The following is a 25,105-nucleotide window of genomic DNA, read 5'->3' as shown; positions in this document are numbered from 1 at the left end:
AAAATATACACAAAACTCGCTTACCTCACCAAACCTAACCCAACCAAGCCTAACTATCACCAAAGTCAAAGAATTCGACAATGCAAAAATATACACAAAACTCGCTAACCTCACCAAACTTAACCCAACCCAACCTAACCGTCACCGAAATCAAAGAGTTCGAGATTGTAAGATTTTCACAAAACTCGCTAACCTCACCAAACCTAACCCAACCCAACCTAACCGTCACCGAAATCAAAGAATTCGACATTGCAAAAATATACACAAAACTCGCTTACCTCACTAAACCTAACCCAACCTAACCTAACCATCACCGAAATCAAAGAATTCGACATTTTAAAAATAAACACAAAACTCGCTTACCTCACCAAACCTAACCCGACCTAGCCTAACTATCACCGAAATCAAAGAATTCGACATTGCAAAAATATACACAAAACCCGCTTACCTCACTAAATCTAACTCAACCTAACCTAACCATCACCGAAATCAAAGAATTCGACATTGCAAAAATAAACACAAAACTCGCTAACCTCACCAAACCTAACCCAACCTAGCCCTACTATCACCGAAATAAAAGAATTCGACAATGCAAAAATATACACAAAACCCGCTTTTCTCACAAAACCTAACCCAACCTAACCTAACCATCACCGAAATCAAAGAATTCGAGATTTTAAAATTTAAACAAAACTCGCTTTACTCACCAAAACTAACCCAACCTAACCTAACCATCACCGAAATCAAAGAATTCGACATTGCAAAAATATACACAAAACTCGCTTACCTCACTAAACCTAACCCAACCTAACCTAACCATCACCGAAATCAAAGAATTCGACATTTTAAAAATAAACACAAAACTCGCTTACCTCACCAAACCTTACCCGACCTAGCCTAACTATCACCGAAATCAAAGAATTCGACATCGCAAAAATATACACAAAACTCGCTTACCTCACTAAACCTAACCCAACCAAGCCTAACTATTAACGAAGTCAAAGAATTCGACAATGCAAAAATATACACAAAACTCGCTAACCTCACCAAACTTAACCCAACCCAACCTAACCGTCACCGAAATCAAAGAGTTCGAGATTGTAAGATTTTCACAAAACTCGCTAACCTCACCAAACCTAACCCAACCTAGCCTCACTATCACCGAAAACAAAGAATTCGACAATGCAAAAATATACACAAAACTCGCTAACCTAACCAACCCTCACCCAACCTAGCCTTACCATCACCGAAATCAAAGAATTTGACATTGCAAAAATATACACGAAACTCGCTTCACTCACCAAACCTAACCCAACCTAACTTAACGATCATCGAAATCAAAGAACTCGAGTTTTTTAGATTTACACAAAACTCGCTAACCTCACCAAACCTTACCCAACCCAACCTAACCGTCACCGAAATCAAAGAATTCGACATTGCAAAAATATACACAAAACTTGCTTACCTCACTAAACCTAACCCAACCTAACCTAACCATCACCGAAATCAAAGAATTCGACATTTTAAAAATAAACACAAAACTTGCTAACCTCACCAAACCTAACCCAACCTAGCCTAACTATCACCGAAATCAAAGAATTCGACATCGCAAAAATATACACAAAACTCGCTAACCTCACCAAACCTAACCCAACCTAGCCCTACTATCACCGAAATAAAAGAATTCGACAATGCAAAAATATACACAAAACTCGCTTACCTCACCAAACCTAACCCAACCAAGCCTAACTATCACCGAAGTCAAAGAATTCGACAATGCAAAAATATACAAAAAACTCGCTAACCTCACCAAACTTAACCCAACCCAACCTAACCGTCACCGAAATCAAAGAGTTCGAGATTGTAAGATTTTCACAAAACTCGCTAACCTCACCAAACCTAACCCAACCCAACCTAACCGTCACCTAAAATCAAAGAATTCGACAATGCAAAAATATACACAAAACTAGCTTACCTCACTAAACCTAACCCAACCTAACCTAACCATCACCGAAATCAAAGAATTCGACATTTTAAAAATAAACACAAAACTCGCTAACCTCACCAAACCTAACCCAACCTAGCCTAACTATCACCGAAATCAAAGAATTCGACATCGCAAAAATATACACAAAACTCGCTTACCTCACCAAACCTAACCCAACCTAGCCTCACTATCACCGAAATAAAAGAATTCGACAATGCAAAAATATACACAAAACTCGCTAACCTCACCAAACCTAACCCAACCTAGCCTTACTATCACCGAAAACAAAGAATTCGACAATGCAAAAATATACACAAAACCCGCTTTTCTCACAAAACCTAACCCAACCTAACCTAACCATCACCGAAATCAAAGAATTCGAGATTTTAAAATTTAAACAAAACTCGCTTTACTCACCAAAACTAACCCAACCTAACCTAACCATCACCGAAATCAAAGAATTCGAGATTGCAAAAATATACACAAAACTCGCTTACCTCACTAAACCTAACCCAACCTAACCTAACCATCACCGAAATCAAAGAATTCGACATTTTAAAAATAAACACAAAACTCGCTAACCTCACCAAACCTAACCCAACCTAGCCTAACTATCACCGAAATCAAAGAATTCGACATCGCAAAAATATACACAAAACTCGCTAACCTCACCAAACCTAACCCAACCTAGCCCTTCTATCACCGAAATAAAAGAATTCGACAATGCAAAAATATACACAAAACTCGCTTACCTCACCAAACCTAACCCAACCAAGCCTAACTATCACCAAAGTCAAAGAATTCGACAATGCAAAAATATACACAAAACTCGCTAACCTCACCAAACTTAACCCAACCCAACCTAACCGTCACCGAAATCAAAGAGTTCGAGATTGTAAGATTTTCACAAAACTCGCTAACCTCACCAAACCTAACCCAACCCAACCTAACCGTCACCGAAATCAAAGAATTCGACATTGCAAAAATATACACAAAACTCGCTTACCTCACTAAACCTAACCCAACCTAACCTAACCATCACCGAAATCAAAGAATTCGACATTTTAAAAATAAACACAAAACTCGCTTACCTCACCAAACCTAACCCGACCTAGCCTAACTATCACCGAAATCAAAGAATTCGACATTGCAAAAATATACACAAAACCCGCTTACCTCACTAAATCTAACCCAACCTAACCTAACCATCACCGAAATCAAAGAATTCGACATTGCAAAAATAAACACAAAACTCGCTAACCTCACCAAACCTAACCCAACCTAGCCCTACTATCACCGAAATAAAAGAATTCGACAATGCAAAAATATACACAAAACTCGCTTACCTCACCAAACCTAACCCAACCTAGCCTCACTATCACCGAAAACAAAGAATTCGACAATGCAAAAATATACACAAAACCCGCTTTTCTCACAAAACCTAACCCAACCTAACCTAACCATCACCGAAATCAAAGAATTCGAGATTTTAAAATTTAAACAAAACTCGCTTTACTCACCAAAACTAACCCAACCTAACCTAACCATCACCGAAATCAAAGAATTCGACATTGCAAAAATATACACGAAATTTGCTTCACTCACCAAACCTCACCCAACCTAACTTAACGATCAACGAAATCAAAGAACACGAGTTTTTAAGATTTACACAAAACTCGCTAACCTCACCAAACCTAACCCAACCCAACCTAACCGTCACCGAAATCAAAGAATTCGACATTTTAAAAATAAACACAAAACTCGCTAACCTCACCAAACCTAACCCAACCTAGCCTAACTATCACCGAAATCAAAGAATTCGACATCGCAAAAATATACACAAAACTCGCTAACCTCACCAAACCTAACCCAACCTAGCCCTTCTATCACCGAAATAAAAGAATTCGACAATGCAAAAATATACACAAAACTCGCTTACCTCACCAAACCTAACCCAACCAAGCCTAACTATCACCAAAGTCAAAGAATTCGACAATGCAAAAATATACACAAAACTCGCTAACCTCACCAAACTTAACCCAACCCAACCTAACCGTCACCGAAATCAAAGAGTTCGAGATTGTAAGATTTTCACAAAACTCGCTAACCTCACCAAACCTAACCCAACCCAACCTAACCGTCACCGAAATCAAAGAATTCGACATTGCAAAAATATACACAAAACTCGCTTACCTCACTAAACCTAACCCAACCTAACCTAACCATCACCGAAATCAAAGAATTCGACATTTTAAAAATAAACACAAAACTCGCTTACCTCACCAAACCTAACCCGACCTAGCCTAACTATCACCGAAATCAAAGAATTCGACATTGCAAAAATATACACAAAACCCGCTTACCTCACTAAATCTAACCCAACCTAACCTAACCATCACCGAAATCAAAGAATTCGACATTGCAAAAATAAACACAAAACTCGCTAACCTCACCAAACCTAACCCAACCTAGCCCTACTATCACCGAAATAAAAGAATTCGACAATGCAAAAATATACACAAAACTCGCTTACCTCACCAAACCTAACCCAACCTAGCCTCACTATCACCGAAAACAAAGAATTCGACAATGCAAAAATATACACAAAACCCGCTTTTCTCACAAAACCTAACCCAACCTAACCTAACCATCACCGAAATCAAAGAATTCGAGATTTTAAAATTTAAACAAAACTCGCTTTACTCACCAAAACTAACCCAACCTAACCTAACCATCACCGAAATCAAAGAATTCGACATTGCAAAAATATACACGAAATTTGCTTCACTCACCAAACCTCACCCAACCTAACTTAACGATCAACGAAATCAAAGAACTCGAGTTTTTAAGATTTACACAAAACTCGCTAACCTCACCTAACCTAACCTAACCTAACCTAACCTAACCTAACCTAACCTAACCTAACCCAACCTAACCTAACCGTCACCGAAATCAAAGAATTCGACATTGCAAAAATATATACAAAACTCGCTTACCTCACTAAACCTAACCCAACCTAACCTAACCATCACCGAAAACAAAGAATTCGACAATGCAAAAATATACACAAAACTCGCTAACCTAACCAACCCTCACCCAACCTAGCCTTACCATCACCGAAATCAAAGAATTCGACATTGCAAAAATATACACGAAACTCGCTTCACTCACCAAACCTAACCCAACCTAACTTAACGATCATCGAAATCAAAGAACTCGAGTTTTTTAGATTTACACAAAACTCGCTAACCTCACCAAACCTAACCCAACCCAACCTAACCGTCACCGAAATCAAAGAATTCGACATTGCAAAAATATACACAAAACTTGCTCACCTCACTAAACCTAACCCAACCTAACCTAACCATCACCGAAATCAAAGAATTCGACATTTTAAAAATAAACACAAAACTTGCTAACCTCACCAAACCTAACCCAACCTAGCCTAACTATCACCGAAATCAAAGAATTCGACATCGCAAAAATATACACAAAACTCGCTAACCTCACCAAACCTAACCCAACCTAGCCCTACTATCACCGAAATAAAAGAATTCGACAATGCAAAAATATACACAAAACTCGCTTACCTCACCAAACCTAACCCAACCAAGCCTAACTATCACCGAAGTCAAAGAATTCGACAATGCAAAAATATACAAAAAACTCGCTAACCTCACCAAACTTAACCCAACCCAACCTAACCGTCACCGAAATCAAAGAGTTCGAGATTGTAAGATTTTCACAAAACTCGCTAACCTCACCAAACCTAACCCAACCCAACCTAACCGTCACCGAAATCAAAGAATTCGACAATGTAAAAATATACACAAAACTCGCTTACCTCACTAAACCTAACCCAACCTAACCTAACCATCACCGAAATCAAAGAATTCGACATTTTAAAAATAAACACAAAACTCGCTAACCTCACCAAACCTAACCCAACCTAGCCTAACTATCACCGAAATCAAAGAATTCGACATCGCAAAAATATACACAAAACTCGCTTACCTCACCAAACCTAACCCAACCTAGCCTCACTATCACCGAAATAAAAGAATTCGACAATGCAAAAATATACACAAAACTCGCTAACCTCACCAAACCTAACCCAACCTAGCCTTACTATCACCGAAAACAAAGAATTCGACAATGCAAAAATATACACAAAACCCGCTTTTCTCACAAAACCTAACCCAACCTAACCTAACCATCACCTAAATCAAAGAATTCGAGATTTTAAAATTTAAACAAAACTCGCTTTACTCACCAAAACTAACCCAACCTAACCTATCCATCACCGAAATCAAAGAATTCGAGATTGCAAAAATATACACAAAACTCGCTTACCTCACTAAACCTAACCCAACCTAACCTAACCATCACCGAAATCAAAGAATTCGACATTTTAAAAATAAACACAAAACTCGCTAACCTCACCAAACCTAACCCAACCTAGCCTAACTATCACCGAAATCAAAGAATTCGACATCGCAAAAAAATACACAAAACTCGCTAACCTCACCAAACCTAACCCAACCTAGCCCTTCTATCACCGAAATAAAAGAATTCGACAATGCAAAAATATACACAAAACTCGCTTACCTCACCAAACCTAACCCAACCAAGCCTAACTATCACCGAAGTCAAAGAATTCGACAATGCAAAAATATACACAAAACTCGCTAACCTCACCAAACTTAACCCAACCCAACCTAACCGTCACCGAAATCAAAGAGTTCGAGATTGTAAGATTTTCACAAAACTCGCTAACCTCACCAAACCTAACCCAACCCAACCTAACCGTCACCGAAATCAAAGAATTCGACATTACAAAAATATACACAAAACTCGCTTACCTCACTAAACCTAACCCAACCTAACCTAACCATCACCGAAATCAAAGAATTCGACATTTTAAAAATAAACACAAAACTCGCTAACCTCACCAAACCTAACCCAACCTAGCCTAACTATCACCGAAATCAAAGAATTCGACATCGCAAAAATATACACAAAACTCGCTTACCTCACCAAACCTAACCCAACCAAGCCTAACTATCACCGAAGTCAAAGAATTCGACAATTCAAAAATATACACAAAACTCGCTAACCTCACCAAACCTAACCCAACCCAACCTAACCGTCACCGAAATCAAAGAATTCGACATTACAAAAATATACACAAAACTCGCTTACCTCACTAAACCTAACCCAACCTAACCTAACCATCACCGAAATCAAAGAATTCGACATTTTAAAAATAAACACAAAACTCGCTTACCTCACCAAACCTAACCCGACCTAGCCTAACTATCACCGAAATCAAAGAATTCGACATTGCAAAAATAAACACAAAACTCGCTAACCTCACCAAACCTAACCCAACCTAGCCTCACTATCACCGAAATAAAAGAATTCGACAATGCAAAAATATACACAAAACTCGCTAACCTCACCAAACCTAACCCAACCTAGCCTTACTATCACCGAAAACAAAGAATTCGACAATGCAAAAATATACACAAAACCCGCTTTTCTCACAAAACCTAACCCAACCTAACCTAACCATCACCGAAATCAAAGAATTCGAGATTTTAAAATTTAAACAAAACTCGCTTTACTCACCAAAACTAACCCAACCTAACCTAACCATCACCGAAATCAAAGAATTCGACATTGCAAAAATATACACAAAACTCGTTTACCTCACTAAACCTAACCCAACCTAACCTCACCATCACCGAAATCAAAGAATTCGACATTTTAAAAATAAACACAAAACTCGCTTACCTCACCAAACCTAACCCGACCTAGCCTAACTATCACCGAAATCAAAGAATTCGACATCGCAAAAATATACACAAAACCCGCTTACCTCACCAAATCTAACCCAACCTAACCTAACCATCACCGAAATCAAAGAATTCGACATTGCAAAAATAAACACAAAACTCGCTAACCTCACCAAACCTAACCCAACCTAGCCTCACTATCACCGAAATAAAAGAATTCGACAATGCAAAAATATACACAAAACTCGCTAACCTCACCAAACCTAACCCAACCTAGCCTTACTATCACCGAAAACAAAGAATTCGACAATGCAAAAATATACACAAAACCCGCTTTTCTCACAAAACCTAACCCAACCTAACCTAACCATCACCGAAATCAAAGAATTCGAGATTTTAAAATTTAAACAAAACTCGCTTTACTCACCAAAACTAACCCAACCTAACCTAACCATCACCGAAATCAAAGAATTCGACATTGCAAAAATATACACAAAACTCGCTTACCTCACTAAACCTAACCCAACCTAACCTAACCATCACCGAAATCAAAGAATTCGACATTTTAAAAATAAACACAAAACTCGCTTACCTCACCAAACCTTACCCGACCTAGCCTAACTATCACCGAAATCAAAGAATTCGACATCGCAAAAATATACACAAAACTCGCTTACCTCACCAAACCTAACCCAACCAAGCCTAACTATTACCGAAGTCAAAGAATTCGACAATGCAAAAATATACACAAAACTCGCTAACCTCACCAAACTTAACCCAACCCAACCTAACCGTCACCGAAATCAAATAGTTTGAGATTGTAAGATTTTCACAAAACTCGCTAACCTCACCAAACCTAACCCAACCTAGCCTCACTATCACCGAAAACAAAGAATTCGACAATGCAAAAATATACACAAAACCCGCTTTTCTCACAAAACCTAACCCGTTCTAACCTAACCATCACCGAAATCAAAGAATTCGAGATTTTAAAATTTAAACAAAACTCGCTTTACTCACCAAAACTAACCCAACCTAACCTTACCATCACCGAAATCAAAGAATTCGACATTGCAAAAATATACACGAAATTTGCTTCACTCACCAAACCTCACACAACCTAACTTAACGATCAACGAAATCAAAGAACTCGAGTTTTTAAGATTTACACAAAACTCGCTAACCTCACCAAACCTAACCCAACCCAACCTAACCGTCACCGAAATCAAAAAATTCGACATTGCAAAAATATACACAAAACTCGCTTACCTCACCAATCCTAACCCAACCTAGCCCTACTATCACCGAAATAAAAGAATTCGACAATGCAAAAATATACACAAAACTCGCTTACCTCACCAAACTTAACCCAACCCAACCTAACCGTCACCGAAATCAAAGAGTTCGAGATTGTAAGATTTTCACAAAACTCGCTAACCTCACCAAACCTAACCCAACCCAACCTAACAGTCACCGAAATCAAAGAATTCGACATTGCAAAAATATACACAAAACTCGCTTACCTCACCAAACCTAACCCGACCTAGCCTAACTATCACCGAAATCAAAGAATTCGACATCGCAAAAATATACACAAAACCCGCTTACCTCACCAAATCTAACCCAACCTAACCTAACCATCACCGAAATCAAAGAATTCGACATTTTAAAAATAAACACAAAACTCGTTTACCTCACCAAACCTAACCCGACCTAGCCTAACTATTACCGAAATCAAAGAATTCGACATTGCAAAAATATACACAAAACCCGCTTACCTCACCAAATCTAACCCAACCTAACCTAACCATCACCGAAATCAAAGAATTCGACATTGCAAAAATAAACACAAAACTCGCTAACCTCACCAAACCTAACCCAACCTAGCCTCACTATCACCGAAATAAAAGAATTCGACAATGCAAAAATATACACAAAACTCGCTAACCTCACCAAACCTAACCCAACCTAGCCCTACTATCACCGAAATAAAAGAATTCGACAATGCAAAAATATACACAAAACTCGCTTACCTCACCAAACCTAACATAACCAAGCCTAACTATTACCGAAGTCAAAGAATTCGACAATGCAAAAATATACACAAAACCCGCTTTTCTCACAAAACCTAACCCAACCTAACCTAACCATCACCGAAATCAAAGAATTCGAGATTTTAAAATTTAAACAAAACTCGCTTTACTCACCAAAACTAACCCAACCTAACCTAACCATCACCGAAATCAAAGAATTCGACATTGCAAAAATATACACGAAATTTGCTTCACTCACCAAACCTCACCCAACCTATTTTAACGATCAACGAAATCAAAGAACTCGAGTTTTTAAGATTTACACAAAACTCGCTAACCTCACCAAACCTAACCCAACCCAACCTAACCGTCACCGAAATCAAAGAATTCGACATTGCAAAAATATATACAAAACTCGCTTACCTCACTAAACCTAACCCAACCTAACCTAACCATCACCGAAAACAAAGAATTCGACAATGCAAAAATATACACAAAACTCGCTAACCTAACCAACCCTCACCCAACCTAGCCTTACCATCACCGAAATCAAAGAATTCGACATTGCAAAAATATACACGAAACTCGCTTCACTCACCAAACCTAACCCAACCTAACTTAACGATCATCGAAATTAAAGAACTCGAGTTTTTTAGATTTACACAAAACTCGCTAACCTCACCAAACCTAACCCAACCCAACCTAACCGTCACCGAAATCAAAGAATTCGACATTGCAAAAATATACACAAAACTCGCTTACCTCACTAAACCTAACCCAACCTAACCTCACCATCACCGAAATCAAAGAATTCGACATTTTAAAAATAAACACAAAACTCGCTTACCTCACCAAACCTTACCCGACCTAGCCTAACTATCACCGAAATCAAAGAATTCGACATCGCAAAAATATACACAAAACTCGCTTACCTCACCAAACCTAACCCAACCAAGCCTAACTATTACCGAAGTCAAAGAATTCGACAATGCAAAAATATACACAAAACTCGCTAACCTCACCAAACTTAACCCAACCCAACCTAACCGTCACCGAAATCAAAGAGTTCGAGATTGTAAGATTTTCACAAAACTCGCTAACCTCACCAAACCTAACCCAACCTAGCCTCACTATCACCGAAAACAAAGAATTCGACAATGCAAAAATATACACAAAACCCGCTTTTCTCACAAAACCTAACCCGTTCTAACCTAACCATCACCGAAATCAAAGAATTCGAGATTTTAAAATTTAAACAAAACTCGCTTTACTCACCAAAACTAACCCAACCTAACCTAACCATCACCGAAATCAAAGAATTCGACATTGCAAAAATATACACGAAATTTGCTTCACTCACCAAACCTCACACAACCTAACTTAACGATCAACGAAATCAAAGAACTCGAGTTTTTAAGATTTACACAAAACTCGCTAACCTCACCAAACCTAACCCAACCCAACCTAACCGTCACCGAAATCAAAAAATTCGACATTGCAAAAATATACACAAAACTCGCTAACCTCACCAAACCTAACCCAACCTAGCCCTACTATCACCGAAATAAAAGAATTCGACAATGCAAAAATATACACAAAACTCGCTTACCTCACCAAACTTAACCCAACCCAACCTAACCGTCACCGAAATCAAAGAGTTCGAGATTGTAAGATTTTCACAAAACTCGCTAACCTCACCAAACCTAACCCAACCCAACCTAACAGTCACCGAAATCAAAGAATTCGACATTGCAAAAATATACACAAAACTCGCTTACCTCACTAAACCTAACCCAACCTAACCTAACCATCACCGAAATCAAAGAATTCGACATTTTAAAAATAAACACAAAACTCGCTTACCTCACCAAACCTAACCCGACCTAGCCTAACTATCACCGAAATCAAAGAATTCGACATCGCAAAAATATACACAAAACCCGCTTACCTCACCAAATCTAACCCAACCTAACCTAACCATCACCGAAATCAAAGAATTCGACATTTTAAAAATAAACACAAAACTCGTTTACCTCACCAAACCTAACCCGACCTAGCCTAACTATTACCGAAATCAAAGAATTCGACATTGCAAAAATATACACAAAACCCGCTTACCTCACCAAATCTAACCCAACCTAACCTAACCATCACCGAAATCAAAGAATTCGACATTGCAAAAATAAACACAAAACTCGCTAACCTCACCAAACCTAACCCAACCTAGCCTCACTATCACCGAAATAAAAGAATTCGACAATGCAAAAATATACACAAAACTCGCTAACCTCGCGACCTAGCCTAACTATCACCGAAATCAAAGAATTCGACATCGCAAAAATATACACAAAACCCGCTTACCTCACCAAATCTAACCCAACCTAACCTAACCATCACCGAAATCAAAGAATTCGACATTTTAAAAATAAACACAAAACTCGTTTACCTCACCAAACCTAACCCGACCTAGCCTAACTATTACCGAAATCAAAGAATTCGACATTGCAAAAATATACACAAAACCCGCTTACCTCACCAAATCTAACCCAACCTAACCTAACCATCACCGAAATCAAAGAATTCGACATTGCAAAAATAAACACAAAACTCGCTAACCTCACCAAACCTAACCCAACCTAGCCTCACTATCACCGAAATAAAAGAATTTGACAATGCAAAAATATACACAAAACTCGCTAACCTCACCAAACCTAACCCAACCTAGCCCTACTATCACCGAAATAAAAGAATTCGACAATGCAAAAATATACACAAAACTCGCTTACCTCACCAAACCTAACATAACCAAGCCTAACTATTACCGAAGTCAAAGAATTCGACAATGCAAAAATATACACAAAACCCGCTTTTCTCACAAAACCTAACCCAACCTAACCTAACCATCACCGAAATCAAAGAATTCGAGATTTTAAAATTTAAACAAAACTCGCTTTACTCACCAAAACTAACCCAACCTAACCTAACCATCACCGAAATCAAAGAATTCGACATTGCAAAAATATACACGAAATTTGCTTCACTCACCAAACCTCACCCAACCTAACTTAACGATCAACGAAATCAAAGAACTCGAGTTTTTAAGATTTACACAAAACTCGCTAACCTCACCAAACCTAACCCAACCCAACCTAACCGTCACCGAAATCAAAGAATTCGACATTGCAAAAATATATACAAAACTCGCTTACCTCACTAAACCTAACCCAACCTAACCTAACCATCACCGAAAACAAAGAATTCGACAATGCAAAAATATACACAAAACTCGCTAACCTAACCAACCCTCACCCAACCTAGCCTTACCATCACCGAAATCAAAGAATTCGACATTGCAAAAATATACACGAAACTCGCTTCACTCACCTAACCTAACCCAACCTAACTTAACGATCATCGAAATCAAAGAACTCGAGTTTTTTAGATTTACACAAAACTCGCTAACCTCACCAAACCTAACCCAACCCAACCTAACCGTCACCGAAATCAAAGAATTCGACATTGCAAAAATATACACAAAACTCGCTTACCTCACTAAACCTAACTCAACCTAACCTCACCATCACCGAAATCAAAGAATTCGACATTTTAAAAATAAACACAAAACTTGCTAACCTCACCAAACCTAACCCAACCTAGCCTAACTATCACCGAAATCAAAGAATTCGACATCGCAAAAATATACACAAAACTCGCTAACCTCACCAAACCTAACCCAACCTAGCCCTACTATAACCGAAATAAAAGAATTCGACAATGCAAAAATATACACAAAACTCGCTTACCTCACCAAACCTAACCCAACCAAGCCTAACTATCACCGAAGTCAAAGAATTCGACAATGCAAAAATATACAAAAAACTCGCTAACCTCACCAAACTTAACCCAACCCAACCTAACCGTCACCGAAATCAAAGAGTTCGAGATTGTAAGATTTTCACAAAACTCGCTAACCTCACCAAACCTAACCCAACCCAACCTAACTGTTCCGACTTTTATAATGACGTGTGGCAAACAGTCTTATTAACTGATTGTCGATTGGCATTATTGACGAGTTGGCATTAGTGTCGGCCCAAGCGGAAGGACGCGACGTTCGAGGCAGTCAGCGAGCAGACGGCGTACGGACAACTTGTGTTCTCGTACGCTCCGCTGGCCCATATCCACGTGCAGATTTTACATTTCAATAAACTACATCAAACCATTATCGAAGTCTTTTCCATGATGGTCATTTCGAACCGGACACCAGTAACCTAGGCCACAACACCAAACGGACAAACCATTAGGAAAAAACGTGGTCGAGAAAAAATGGATGTCAATTAAGAAATCGGTATTGTTCCTTTGTTACTTTCCGTACCTTTCCAATACTAATTACATGTTTGCTTCTATTTCAGCAATATATTGATTGATGTACAGAGGTACATGACCGCGTGATTGGACGCAGAAAATATATAAATAAAAACATAACCTACAAAGACGCATGGGACACAGAGGTAATCCAAAATTATCGGAACGATCACATAAACATCGTAAAGGATATTCAAGTAAGTGAATGTATTCAATCTCAGGCAATCTGTTCAAAAGGCAATCATGTGGGTAGGTCAGTTTTTAAAAATATGGTTTAAAGTATAACAATTAATTAACGCGATTGTATATAATAATATCGCGCTACGAAGGAATGTTTCATCGGTCGCATCGAATTTCGTATTAAAAGTGTAAAATCAGATGTAGTGTAAAATTAGCAAAGCACGTGGGGAATTATACTTGTAGCCCCAAAGTGGTTTAAAGCAAGTACATACCGGTATATTCATACATCGGTAGATCTATTTGTTTCTTAATGTGTGTAGAAACTTTCTCCCCCCTCCCCCCTCCACAATAAATGTGGAATTTTACTTGTAGCCCCAAAGTGGCTTAAACCAAGTACTTACCGGTATATTCATATACCGGCAGATCTCTTTGTTTCTTAATGTGTGTAGAAACTTTCTCCCCCCTCCCCCCTCCACAATAAATGTGGAATTATACTTGTAGCCCCAAAGTGGCTTAAACCAAGTACTTACCGGTATATTCATATATCGGCAGATCTCTTTGTTTCTTAATGTGTGTAGAAACTTTCTCCCCCCTCCCCCTTCCACAATAAATGTGGAATTACACTTGTAGCCCCAAAGTGGATTAAATCAAGTACATACCGGTATATTCATACATCGGTAGATCTCTTTGTTTCATAATGTGTGATGAAACAGTGGTGATTTAAAATAAATCACAAGACTTGTAGCCCCAAAGTGGTTTAAATCAAGCACCCACCAATTTAGGGTTGTTATTTCTTCCAAAATATGTTGGATAGATTCTGGTGATAATAGTTAAAGTAGAATATTAAGATTCACGGTTAATCATTGAATATTATTACCTTATCTCTACGAATAGTTCAATTGACAGCTATAGTAGAGAATCACTGTATTTATGAGACGAAATAGTGCAACTTTCTGAAACAAATGTCAAGTGCTGAAAACGAGGAAATAGAAGCTTCGACTTCCCAGTCGCATAAAGGTCGAAATCCAACTAGGGACGTAGAACCTATTAGAGACAGGTCAAGCTCTAGAATACATCAGACTCGAAGTCAGACTCAATCGATAAAAACATTAGCGAAAGAAAATAAAGTAGAAGTTACAATGACGTCAATAGAATTAAGGTATTCGGGCGCGTTTAAAAGACTACAGGAGAAAATAGACAGAATCTCCGAAATAAATGAAGGACAGTATCAATTTATTGAAAAAGCATACGACTATCTCCAAAAACTCCATTATGAGTATTTAGACAACATCACAGATATAGAGCAGGCGGATCAAATAGACGAAGAGTTCTACATAATCACAATGACAATTCAAAATCTTAAAGCAGCATTAGAGAGACAATCCATTCAAGATGGTAAACTGAAGGTAGAGCAAGCAACAATTAAATTTGCTAGAGATAAGTTACCGACGTTAACCATTCCCACATTTCAGGGAGATCCATCTGAATGGCAATCGTTTCAACAAGCTTTTAAGAATATAATAGGAAACAAAACGGAATATTCGAATGTCACGAAATTGCAATATTTGCATCAATCCTTAATCGGTCCCGCTTTGGCAGCTGTATCAGGTTTAGATATTAGCTCAGACAATTACGAAATAGCTTGGAGTATTTTAGACAAGCAATATAATTTACCAAGACTTAATCTCAAAACTAGGATTAACTCACTTTGTGACTTAAAATTAATCACAAGAGAATCACATATCGAATTGAGAAATCTATTGAATCAGGTAACAGTGTGTATTAAAAACATTGAATCGTTGGGTTACGCGAGAGAAATTTTAGATCCATGGGTAACATGTTTAGTTCTAAGGAAATTACCTTTTAATCTAGTAAGAGACTGGGAAATATCGCTGGTTAGCAGAGAAATGCCACCATATGAAAGTTTAGAGACATTCTTGCAGAATAGATGTAATGTATTACAATCTACTGCATCTGTAACTACGGTGAAGGAATTCCCTCATAGTCGTCAAAGAATCATGAGAACTCATGTCGCGAACAAAAACCCATCAAGTAAGGTAAACGCATGCGCATTCTGTCGAAATAATCATTTCATAGGCAAATGTGATAAATTCAAAGCAAAATCCAGTTTGGAAAGAAATGAATTCGTTAAATCTAATAACATGTGTTTTAAATGTTTAAATTCATCGCATAAGATAACAAATTGCAAGTCTAACTATAATTGCTTAAGGTGCAAACAAAACCATCACACTTTGTTGCATCAGGACGATACATTTAGTTCCAATAATACGGGAAGGAAGTCAATTAATGCTCATTCTACTCATTTCTCTCAAAGGGAGATAATTTTACCGACGGTACAAGTAGACATTATAACGGCCAATGGAACGGTCGTTAAGGGTCGCACATTATTAGATTCCGGCTCACAAGTCAACTATGTTACCACATCTTTCGCTAAGAAGAATAACTTCAAATTAGAGAAAATCTCTCAAAAAATTGTAGGTATCGCTAATCAAGAAAGTAGCATTCGTCACATCACCAAGGTGACCATAAGGTCTTCAACCACTAATTACTCAACCAAAGTGTTGTGTTTGGTATTACCAGAAATTACTGGCGAAATTCCAACTGTGAAACTGGATCAACAGTTAATTTCAATACCAGCGGGAATCAAGTTATCAGATCCCCTTTGGAATAAACCGACGCCAATCGATTTATTGCTCGGCGCCGAGATTTGCGTTCATGCTATGAAAGCAGGAACCATCCAGTTAGGAAAAGGTATGCCTATCTTAAAGGATACCGAATTCGGATGGACAATAGTTGGTCCATATCCCGAAGTAAATAATGCTCCAGGGAAGAGCCACATAGGCTTAAGTCAATTAGACAGTCACATTCAAAACTTTTGGATGATAGACCAGGTTCCTATGGTAAAACATCAATCTCTTGAGGAGAAAAGATGTGAGGAACATTTCCAAGCACACACATCACGAGATAAAAACGGTAGATTTTGTGTAGCTTTACCATATAAAAATTCCCCGGTAGTATTAGGAAGTTCATTGCACATTGCGGAGAAAAGACACAAAACTTTGGAAAGACGTTTTTTAGCCAATAATAATTTAAAAATGGAATACAATAAAGTTTTATAAGAGTACATAAATTTAGGACATATGTCAGAGTGTGAACCTCCGGAGGCACATGAGGTTCATTGTTATTTACCTCATCACGTCGTGGTTAAGGAGTCTAGCCTTACCACTAAATATCGTGTAGTTTTTGATGCGTCCGCAAAGACAACGTCCAATATCTCACTAAATAATATTTTGATGGTGGGACCTAGTGTCCAATCAGATTTGTTAAGTTTACTACTCAACTTTCGACTCCATAAATACGTGATTACTGCGGATATTAAGCAGATGTACCGACAGATTCAAATAGCAGAGAAAAATAAAAATGTACAACGAATCATTTGGCGAACAGATCCCCAGAGTAAATTCAAGCATTACAAGCTTAATACAGTAACATTCGGAACTGCTTCAGCCCCATTTTTAGCTACTAGATGTCTAAATCAGTTAGCAGAGGAGAATAGAAACAAATATCCCATCGCTAGTAAAGTGATCGAACGTGATTTTTATGTTGATGATTTGCTCACGGGAACTAATACTATTGAAGCTGGTAAATTATTAAAGGTTCAATTGGAAACCATATTATTATCAGCCGGTATGCCCTTAAGCAAATGGACATCGAACAACTCCTGTATAATCACGGATGTTAAAGCTGACGATTGTTCAGATTTTAACTTCTCTAACGAATCACACAAAACTTTAGGTTTATTTTGGAAACCGCGGGAAGACGTTTTTGTATTTAAGGTTCAAACCGAAGTCGAGACTGAAAATATAACAAAAAGAAACTTTTTATCAGTAATTAGTCAGATCTTCGACCCATTAGGACTATTATCTCCATTGTTAATTAATTATAAGATATTAATGCAATCTGTCTGGCAACAAACCATTGGTTGGGATGAATTCATTCCTCAGACAATCTTCAAAAAATGGAAAGATTGCCAATTATCCAATACAGTCATGAAACTTTATAAAATTCCTAGATTGATAATACTAAATAATGCCATTAATATACAGGCACACGGATTTTGTGACGCATCCGAGAAAGCTTATGGTGCTTGTATTTATGTAAAATGTACTGATCAATTGGGAAATTCCAAATGTCATCTTGTGTGTTCTCGTTCGAGAGTCGCTCCGCTCAGTTTTGTAACTATTCCGCGTTTAGAGCTGTGCTCCGCTATGTTATTATCAAAGTTAATGAAGTCAACAATAGACCAATTAACAATTCATATTAATGAAAAATATTATTGGACGGATTCAACCGTCGCATTGCATTGGATTAGAGGAGAGTCATGTAAATGGACCACCTTCGTTGCCAATCGAGTGGCCGAAATCCAATCAATATCTCAACCCATTGAGTGGTACCATGTCTCCTCTACAGACAATCCAGCAGATTTAATTTCTCGAGGGACTCAACCATCAGAATTAAATCATAATTCGTTATGGTGGGACGGCCCTAGTTGGTTGAAATTAGACGAATCACGATGGCCTCGAAGACTTCCTGAGATCACAATAGATCTTCCAGAGAGAAGGGTAGTCACTAACGCTACCCTTGTGAGGGAAAATAATTGGATAGATAAATATTCTCATCTTCCAAGACTCCTTCGAGTTTTATCATATGTTCGTCGGCCACTAAGGAATAAACAATTAAACGTTAAAGAAAATAACGAACCGTCCGCTTTAGAATTAAAAGATGCTTTAAATAATTTGATAAGGTTATCGCAAATGGAATCATTTCCATTGGAATATCGTTTGCTGAGCAAGGGACATCCAATTCCCAGTAGCAGTAAATTAGCTAAATTGTCCCCTCTATTCCACGAGAATTTAATTTGTGTTGGAAGTAGACTTCCTCTGGGAACAACTCTATCAACGTCACCCATTATCTTGTCAAATAAGCATAAACTTACACACATGATTGTCCGAGATGCGCACTTGAAATATATTCACTTGGGTACTCAAGCCTTACTGTCGTTATTGCGGCAGACCTATTGGCCATTGGCCGGACATAATACTGTCAAAGGAGTGGTGCGTTCATGTGTCATTTGTTTCAGAAATAAACCACTGTCACACAATAGATTAATGGGATTACTCCCGCTTGAACGTACCACTGCGAATTTTCCTTTCAGTCATGTGGGGATAGATTTCGCAGGACCTTTTCCTGTGAAGAGTGGTTGCAATAAGAATTCTAAGATAATTAAGGGTTACGTTTGTGTCTTTGTGTGTTTTTCCAGTAAGGCAGTTCACTTGGAACTTGTCGGAGACTTAACGAGTTCAAATTTCTTAAATTGTTTAAGAAGATTCGTAGCCAGACGTGGCAGGCCCAATACGATATATTCCGACAATGCTACTAATTTTGTCGGTGCAAGTCGTGAACTCGTTAATTTAGTAAAATTAATTTACGAACGACCTCATGAGGAGAAGCTACTACGGTATGTAGCCTCCGAAGGGATTCGTTGGAAGTTTAACCCGCCAAGGGCGCCTCACATGGGAGGGCTGTGGGAAGCAGCGGTTAAATCCATGAAAATTCATTTAAACAAGGTGTTAAAGGCCACCACCTTAAATTTCGAATCATTTTGTACGGTATTGACTCAAATAGAAGCTTGCATGAATTCCCGTCCTCTTAGTCCCTTGTCATCGGATCCACTAGACCTTTTACCCCTCACACCTGGACATTTCTTAATTGGCAGATCCTTACTCGCTCTTCCAATGGAGGTTAAATATAACACTAATGTCCATGCCAATCTGCTTCAGATACAATTGACCACAGCAGCATTTTGGAAACGTTGGTCGGCGGAATATTTACATTCTTTGCAGTTACGACACAAATGGAAGAAGGACTCGAGCAACAATCTGAGTGTGGGTCAAATGGTCCTGTTAAAGGAGGAACACATGCTGCCAACCCGATGGGTCTTGGGTCGAGTCACTAAATTGTATCCCGGACCAGATGGCAGAGTTCGAGTCGTCGACGTCTTTACTGCCAGCGGAGAGTTTCGTCGGTCCAGTCATCTAGTGGCGCCATTGCCGATTCTACCACAAGGACCACTTGACAGGAAGGAAGATCAGCAAGAGGGAGGAGAAACAGCAGCTTCAATTCCGTCAACTTCGGTAGCTTAGTTTAACCCGAAGACACTACCCCCAACTCATATTACTTATTAGATGTAATCATGAGTTTAAATCATTCAATGTTAATAGTAGTACTCCGTAATTCACTTTAATTGTGTTGTGTGTATAATTTAAGCTATTTTCATTTTAACATTCGGCAGTATATATCTCCGAATTTAATCTAATCATTTTGTCTTTATAATATAAGACTTGTCTCATGTCATCACTCGGAAGGATTATATCCGAGTTTAAAATAAACTGTTCAAATTTGACAGTTAAAATTAGATTCATGATTTGTTAATGTTAGTCTCCAAGCCACACTTAATGGAGCATCTTAAATTATTTCATGTCTACTTAATTATAACCTGCCGGGAGTCATCCGCAGGTCTTATGTTTCTTGTTATGAAAACATAAGTTAACTCTTACTGTTTATAGTATCTATGTGAATCATAGAATAAGTAAATATTATAATACTGAACATTTCAATGTTTAACGTAGAGACATCTATAATCATAGTTCGCCTTCATTTCCTGCTTGTAGGAATGAATGAATGACTTTTCAATTTACTTTTAATTTAGCAATGTTTATGCTACTTGTTGATGAAATCAAGTTAACTTAGGAGCATTACACTCACTAATCAAGTTTAGTTGATCGGTAATAGCTGATCTGTCTTGACAACTGTAATAGTGTCAACATTGTATTGTCTAAGTAAACATCAAGATGAGGAATGCTTAAGTTTTAAACCATATACAGTCCACTCTCTCTTCTTTAAAGTAAACTTATCTTGTAATGCTTATTCACAGCTTCAAAGGAGATTTCAAAAATTTTAATGTAAATAGAAATAACCTTCACCAGAGGTATACCTATAAGTTGAAATATTACTGAACCAATAAATTGATTTTATCCTCACACTGGATGAGGCAAAGGTTTCATTATTCACCCTCTATTTAATTATTTTAAGAGCTATGATTTATTGTAAACGACTCGTCAGTAATGCTGTAACTCTGTAGAATAACTGTATTGTTCAACAGTTTTCCTATGTGGGACTATGTTCCGATTTTTATAATGACGTGTGGCAAACAGTCTTATTAACTGATTGTCGATTGGCATTATTGACGAGTTGGCATTAGTGTCGGCCCAAGCGGAAGGACGCGACGTTCGAGGCAGTCAGCGAGCAGACGGCGTACGGACAACTTGTGTTCTCGTACGCTCCGCTGGCCCATATCCACGTGCAGATTTTACATTTCAATAAACTACATCAAACCATTATCGAAGTCTTTTCCACTAACCGTCACCGAAATCAAAGAATTCGACAATGCAAAAATATACACAAAACTCGCTAACCTAACCAAATTTAACCCAACCCAACCTAACCGTCACCGAAATCAAAGAGTTCGAGATTGTAAGATTTTCACAAAACTCGCTAACCTCACCAAACCTAACCCAACCCAACCTAACAGTCACCGAAATCAAAGAATTCGACATTGCAAAAATATACACAAAACTCGCTAACCTCACCAAACTTAACCCAACCCAACCTAACCGTCACCGAAATCAAAGAGTTCGAGATTGTAAGATTTTCACAAAACTCGCTAACCTCACCAAACCTAACCCAACCCAACCTAACCGTCACCGAAATCAAAGAATTCGACATTGCAAAAATATACACAAAACCCGCTTTTCTCACAAAACCTAACCCAACCTAACCTAACCATCACCGAAATCAAAAAATTCGAGATTTTGAAATTTAAACAAAACTCGCTTTACTCACCAAAACTAACCCAACCTAACCTAACCATCACCGAAATCAAAGAATTCGAGATTGCAAAAATATACACAAAACTCGCTTACCTTACTAAACCTAACCCAACCTAACCTAACCATCACCGAAATCAAAGAATTCGACATTGCAAAAATATACACGAAATTTGCTTCACTCACCAAACCTCACCCAACCTAACTTAACGATCAACGAAATCAAAGAACTCGAGTTTTTAAGGTTTACACAAAACTCGCTAACCTCACCAAACCTAACCCAACCCAAACTAACCGTCACCGAAATCAAAGAATTCGACATTGCAAAAATATATACAAAACTCGCTTACCTCACTAAACCTAACCCAACTTAACCTAACCATCACCGAAAACAAAGAATTCGACAATGCAAAAATATACACAAAACTCGCTAACCAAACCAACCCTCACCCAACCTAGCCTTTCCATCACCGAAATCAAAGAATTCGACATTGCAAAAATATACACGAAACTCGCTTCACTCACCAAACCTAACCCAACCTGACTTAACGATCATCGAAATCAACGAACTCGAGTTTTTTAGATTTACACAAAACTCGCTAACCTCACCAAACCTAACCCAACCCAACCTAACCGTCACCGAAATCAAAGAATTCGACATTGCAAAAATATACACAAAACTCGCTTACCTCACTAAACCTAACCCAACCTAACCTAACCATCACCGAAATCAAAGAATTCGACATTGCAAAAATATACACGAAATTTGCTTCACTAACCAAACCTCACCCAACCTAACTTAACGATCAACGAAATCAAAGAACTCGAGTTTTTAAGATTTACACAAAACTCGCTAACCTCACGAAACCTAACCCAACCCAACCTAACCGTCACCGAAATCAAAGAATTCGACATTGCAAAAATATATACAAAACTCGCTTACCTCACTAAACCTAACCCAACCTAACCTAACCATCACCGAAAACAAAGAAATCGACAATGCAAAAATATACACAAAACTCGCTAACCTCACCAAACTTAACCCAACCCAACCTAACCGTCACCGAAATCAAAGAGTTCGAGATTGTAAGATTTTCACAAAACTCGCTTACCTCACGAAACCTAACCCAACCCAACCTTACCGTCACCGAAATCAAAGAATTCGACATTGCAAAAATATACACAAAACTCGCTTACTTCACTAAACCTAGCCCAACCTAACCTAACCATCACCGAAATCAAAGAATTCGACATTGCAAAAATATACACGAAATTTGCTTCACTCACCAAACCTCACCCAACCTAACTTAACGATCAACGAAATCAAAGAACTCGAGTTTTTAAGATTTACACAAAACTCGCTAACCTCACCAAACCTAACCCAACCCAACCTAACTGTCACCGAAATCAAAGAATTCGACATTGCAAAAATATATACAAAACTCGCTTACTCCACTAAACCTAACCCAACCTAACCTAACCATCCCCGAAAACAAAGAATTCGACAATGCAAAAATATACACAAAACTCGCTAACCTAACCAACCCTCACCCAACCTAGCCTTACCATCACCGAAATCAATGAATTCGACATTGCAAAAATATACACGAAACTCGCTTCACTCACCAAACCTAACCCAACCTAACTTAACGATCATCGAAATCAAAGAACTCGAGTTTTTTAGATTTACACAAAACTCGCTAACCTCACCAAACCTAACCCAACCCAACCTAACCGTCACCGAAATCAAAGAATTCGACATTGCAAAAATATACACAAAACTCGCTTACCTCACTAAACCTAACCTAACCTAACCTAACCATCACCGAAATCAAAGAATTCGACATTTTAAAAATAAACACAAAACTCGCTTACCTCACCAAACCTAACCCAACCAAGCCTAACTATCACCGAAGTCAAAGAATTCGACAATGCAAAAATATACACAAAACTCGCTAACCTCACCAAACTTAACCCAACCCAACCTAACCGTCACCGAAATCAAAGAGTTCGAGATTGTAAGATTTTCACAAAACTCGCTAACCTCACCAAACCTAACCCAACCCAACCTAACCGTCACCGAAATCAAAGAATTCGACATTGCAAAAATATACACGAAATTTGCTTCACTCACCAAACCTCACACAACCTAACTTAACGATCAACGAAATCAAAGAACTCGAGTTTTTAAGATTTACACAAAACTCGCTAACCTCACCAAACCTAACCCAACCCAACCTAACCGTCACCGAAATCAAAGAATTCGACATTGCAAAAATATACACAAAACTCGCTAACCTCACCAAACCTAACCCAACCTAGCCCTACTATCACCGAAATAAAAGAATTCGACAATGCAAAAATATACACAAAACTCGCTAACCTCACCAAACTTAACCCAACCCAACCTAACCGTCACCGAAATCAAAGAGTTCGAGATTGTAAGATTTTCACAAAACTCGCTAACCTCACCAAACCTAACCCAACCCAACCTAACCGTCACCGAAATCAAAGAATTCGACATTGCAAAAATATACACAAAACTCGCTTACCTCACTAAACCTAACCCAACCTAACCTAACCATCACCGAAATCAAAGAATTCGACATTTTAAAAATAAACACAAAACTCGCTTACCTCACCAAACCTAACCCGACCTAGCCTAACTATCACCGAAATCAAAGAATTCGACATCGCAAAAATATACACAAAACCCGCTTACCTCACCAAATCTAACCCAACCTAACCTAACCATCACCGAAATCAAAGAATTCGACA

General features: G+C 38.2%; 1 protein-coding gene across 1 annotated transcript in view; it reads left to right on the top strand.

Annotated features, from left to right (window-relative positions):
• Positions 1 to 13,924: 13,924 nt before the first annotated feature.
• LOC143921904 (uncharacterized) overlaps positions 13,925 to 25,105 on the top strand; it is a 334,699-nt gene continuing 323,518 nt past the window's right edge. The window contains exon 1 of the mRNA XM_077445221.1: positions 13,925 to 15,417. Coding sequence (XP_077301347.1) covers positions 15,323 to 15,417 — 95 coding nt within the window. The 5' untranslated portion in view covers positions 13,925 to 15,322. The remainder of the gene's footprint in view (positions 15,418 to 25,105) is intronic.

The sequence above is a fragment of the Arctopsyche grandis genome, unplaced genomic scaffold, assembly GCF_051622035.1.
Source record: "Arctopsyche grandis isolate Sample6627 unplaced genomic scaffold, ASM5162203v2 HiC_scaffold_35, whole genome shotgun sequence".
NCBI classification, from domain to species: Eukaryota; Metazoa; Arthropoda; class Insecta; order Trichoptera; family Hydropsychidae; genus Arctopsyche; species Arctopsyche grandis.
This window is presented reverse-complemented; position numbering and strand designations above follow the sequence as displayed.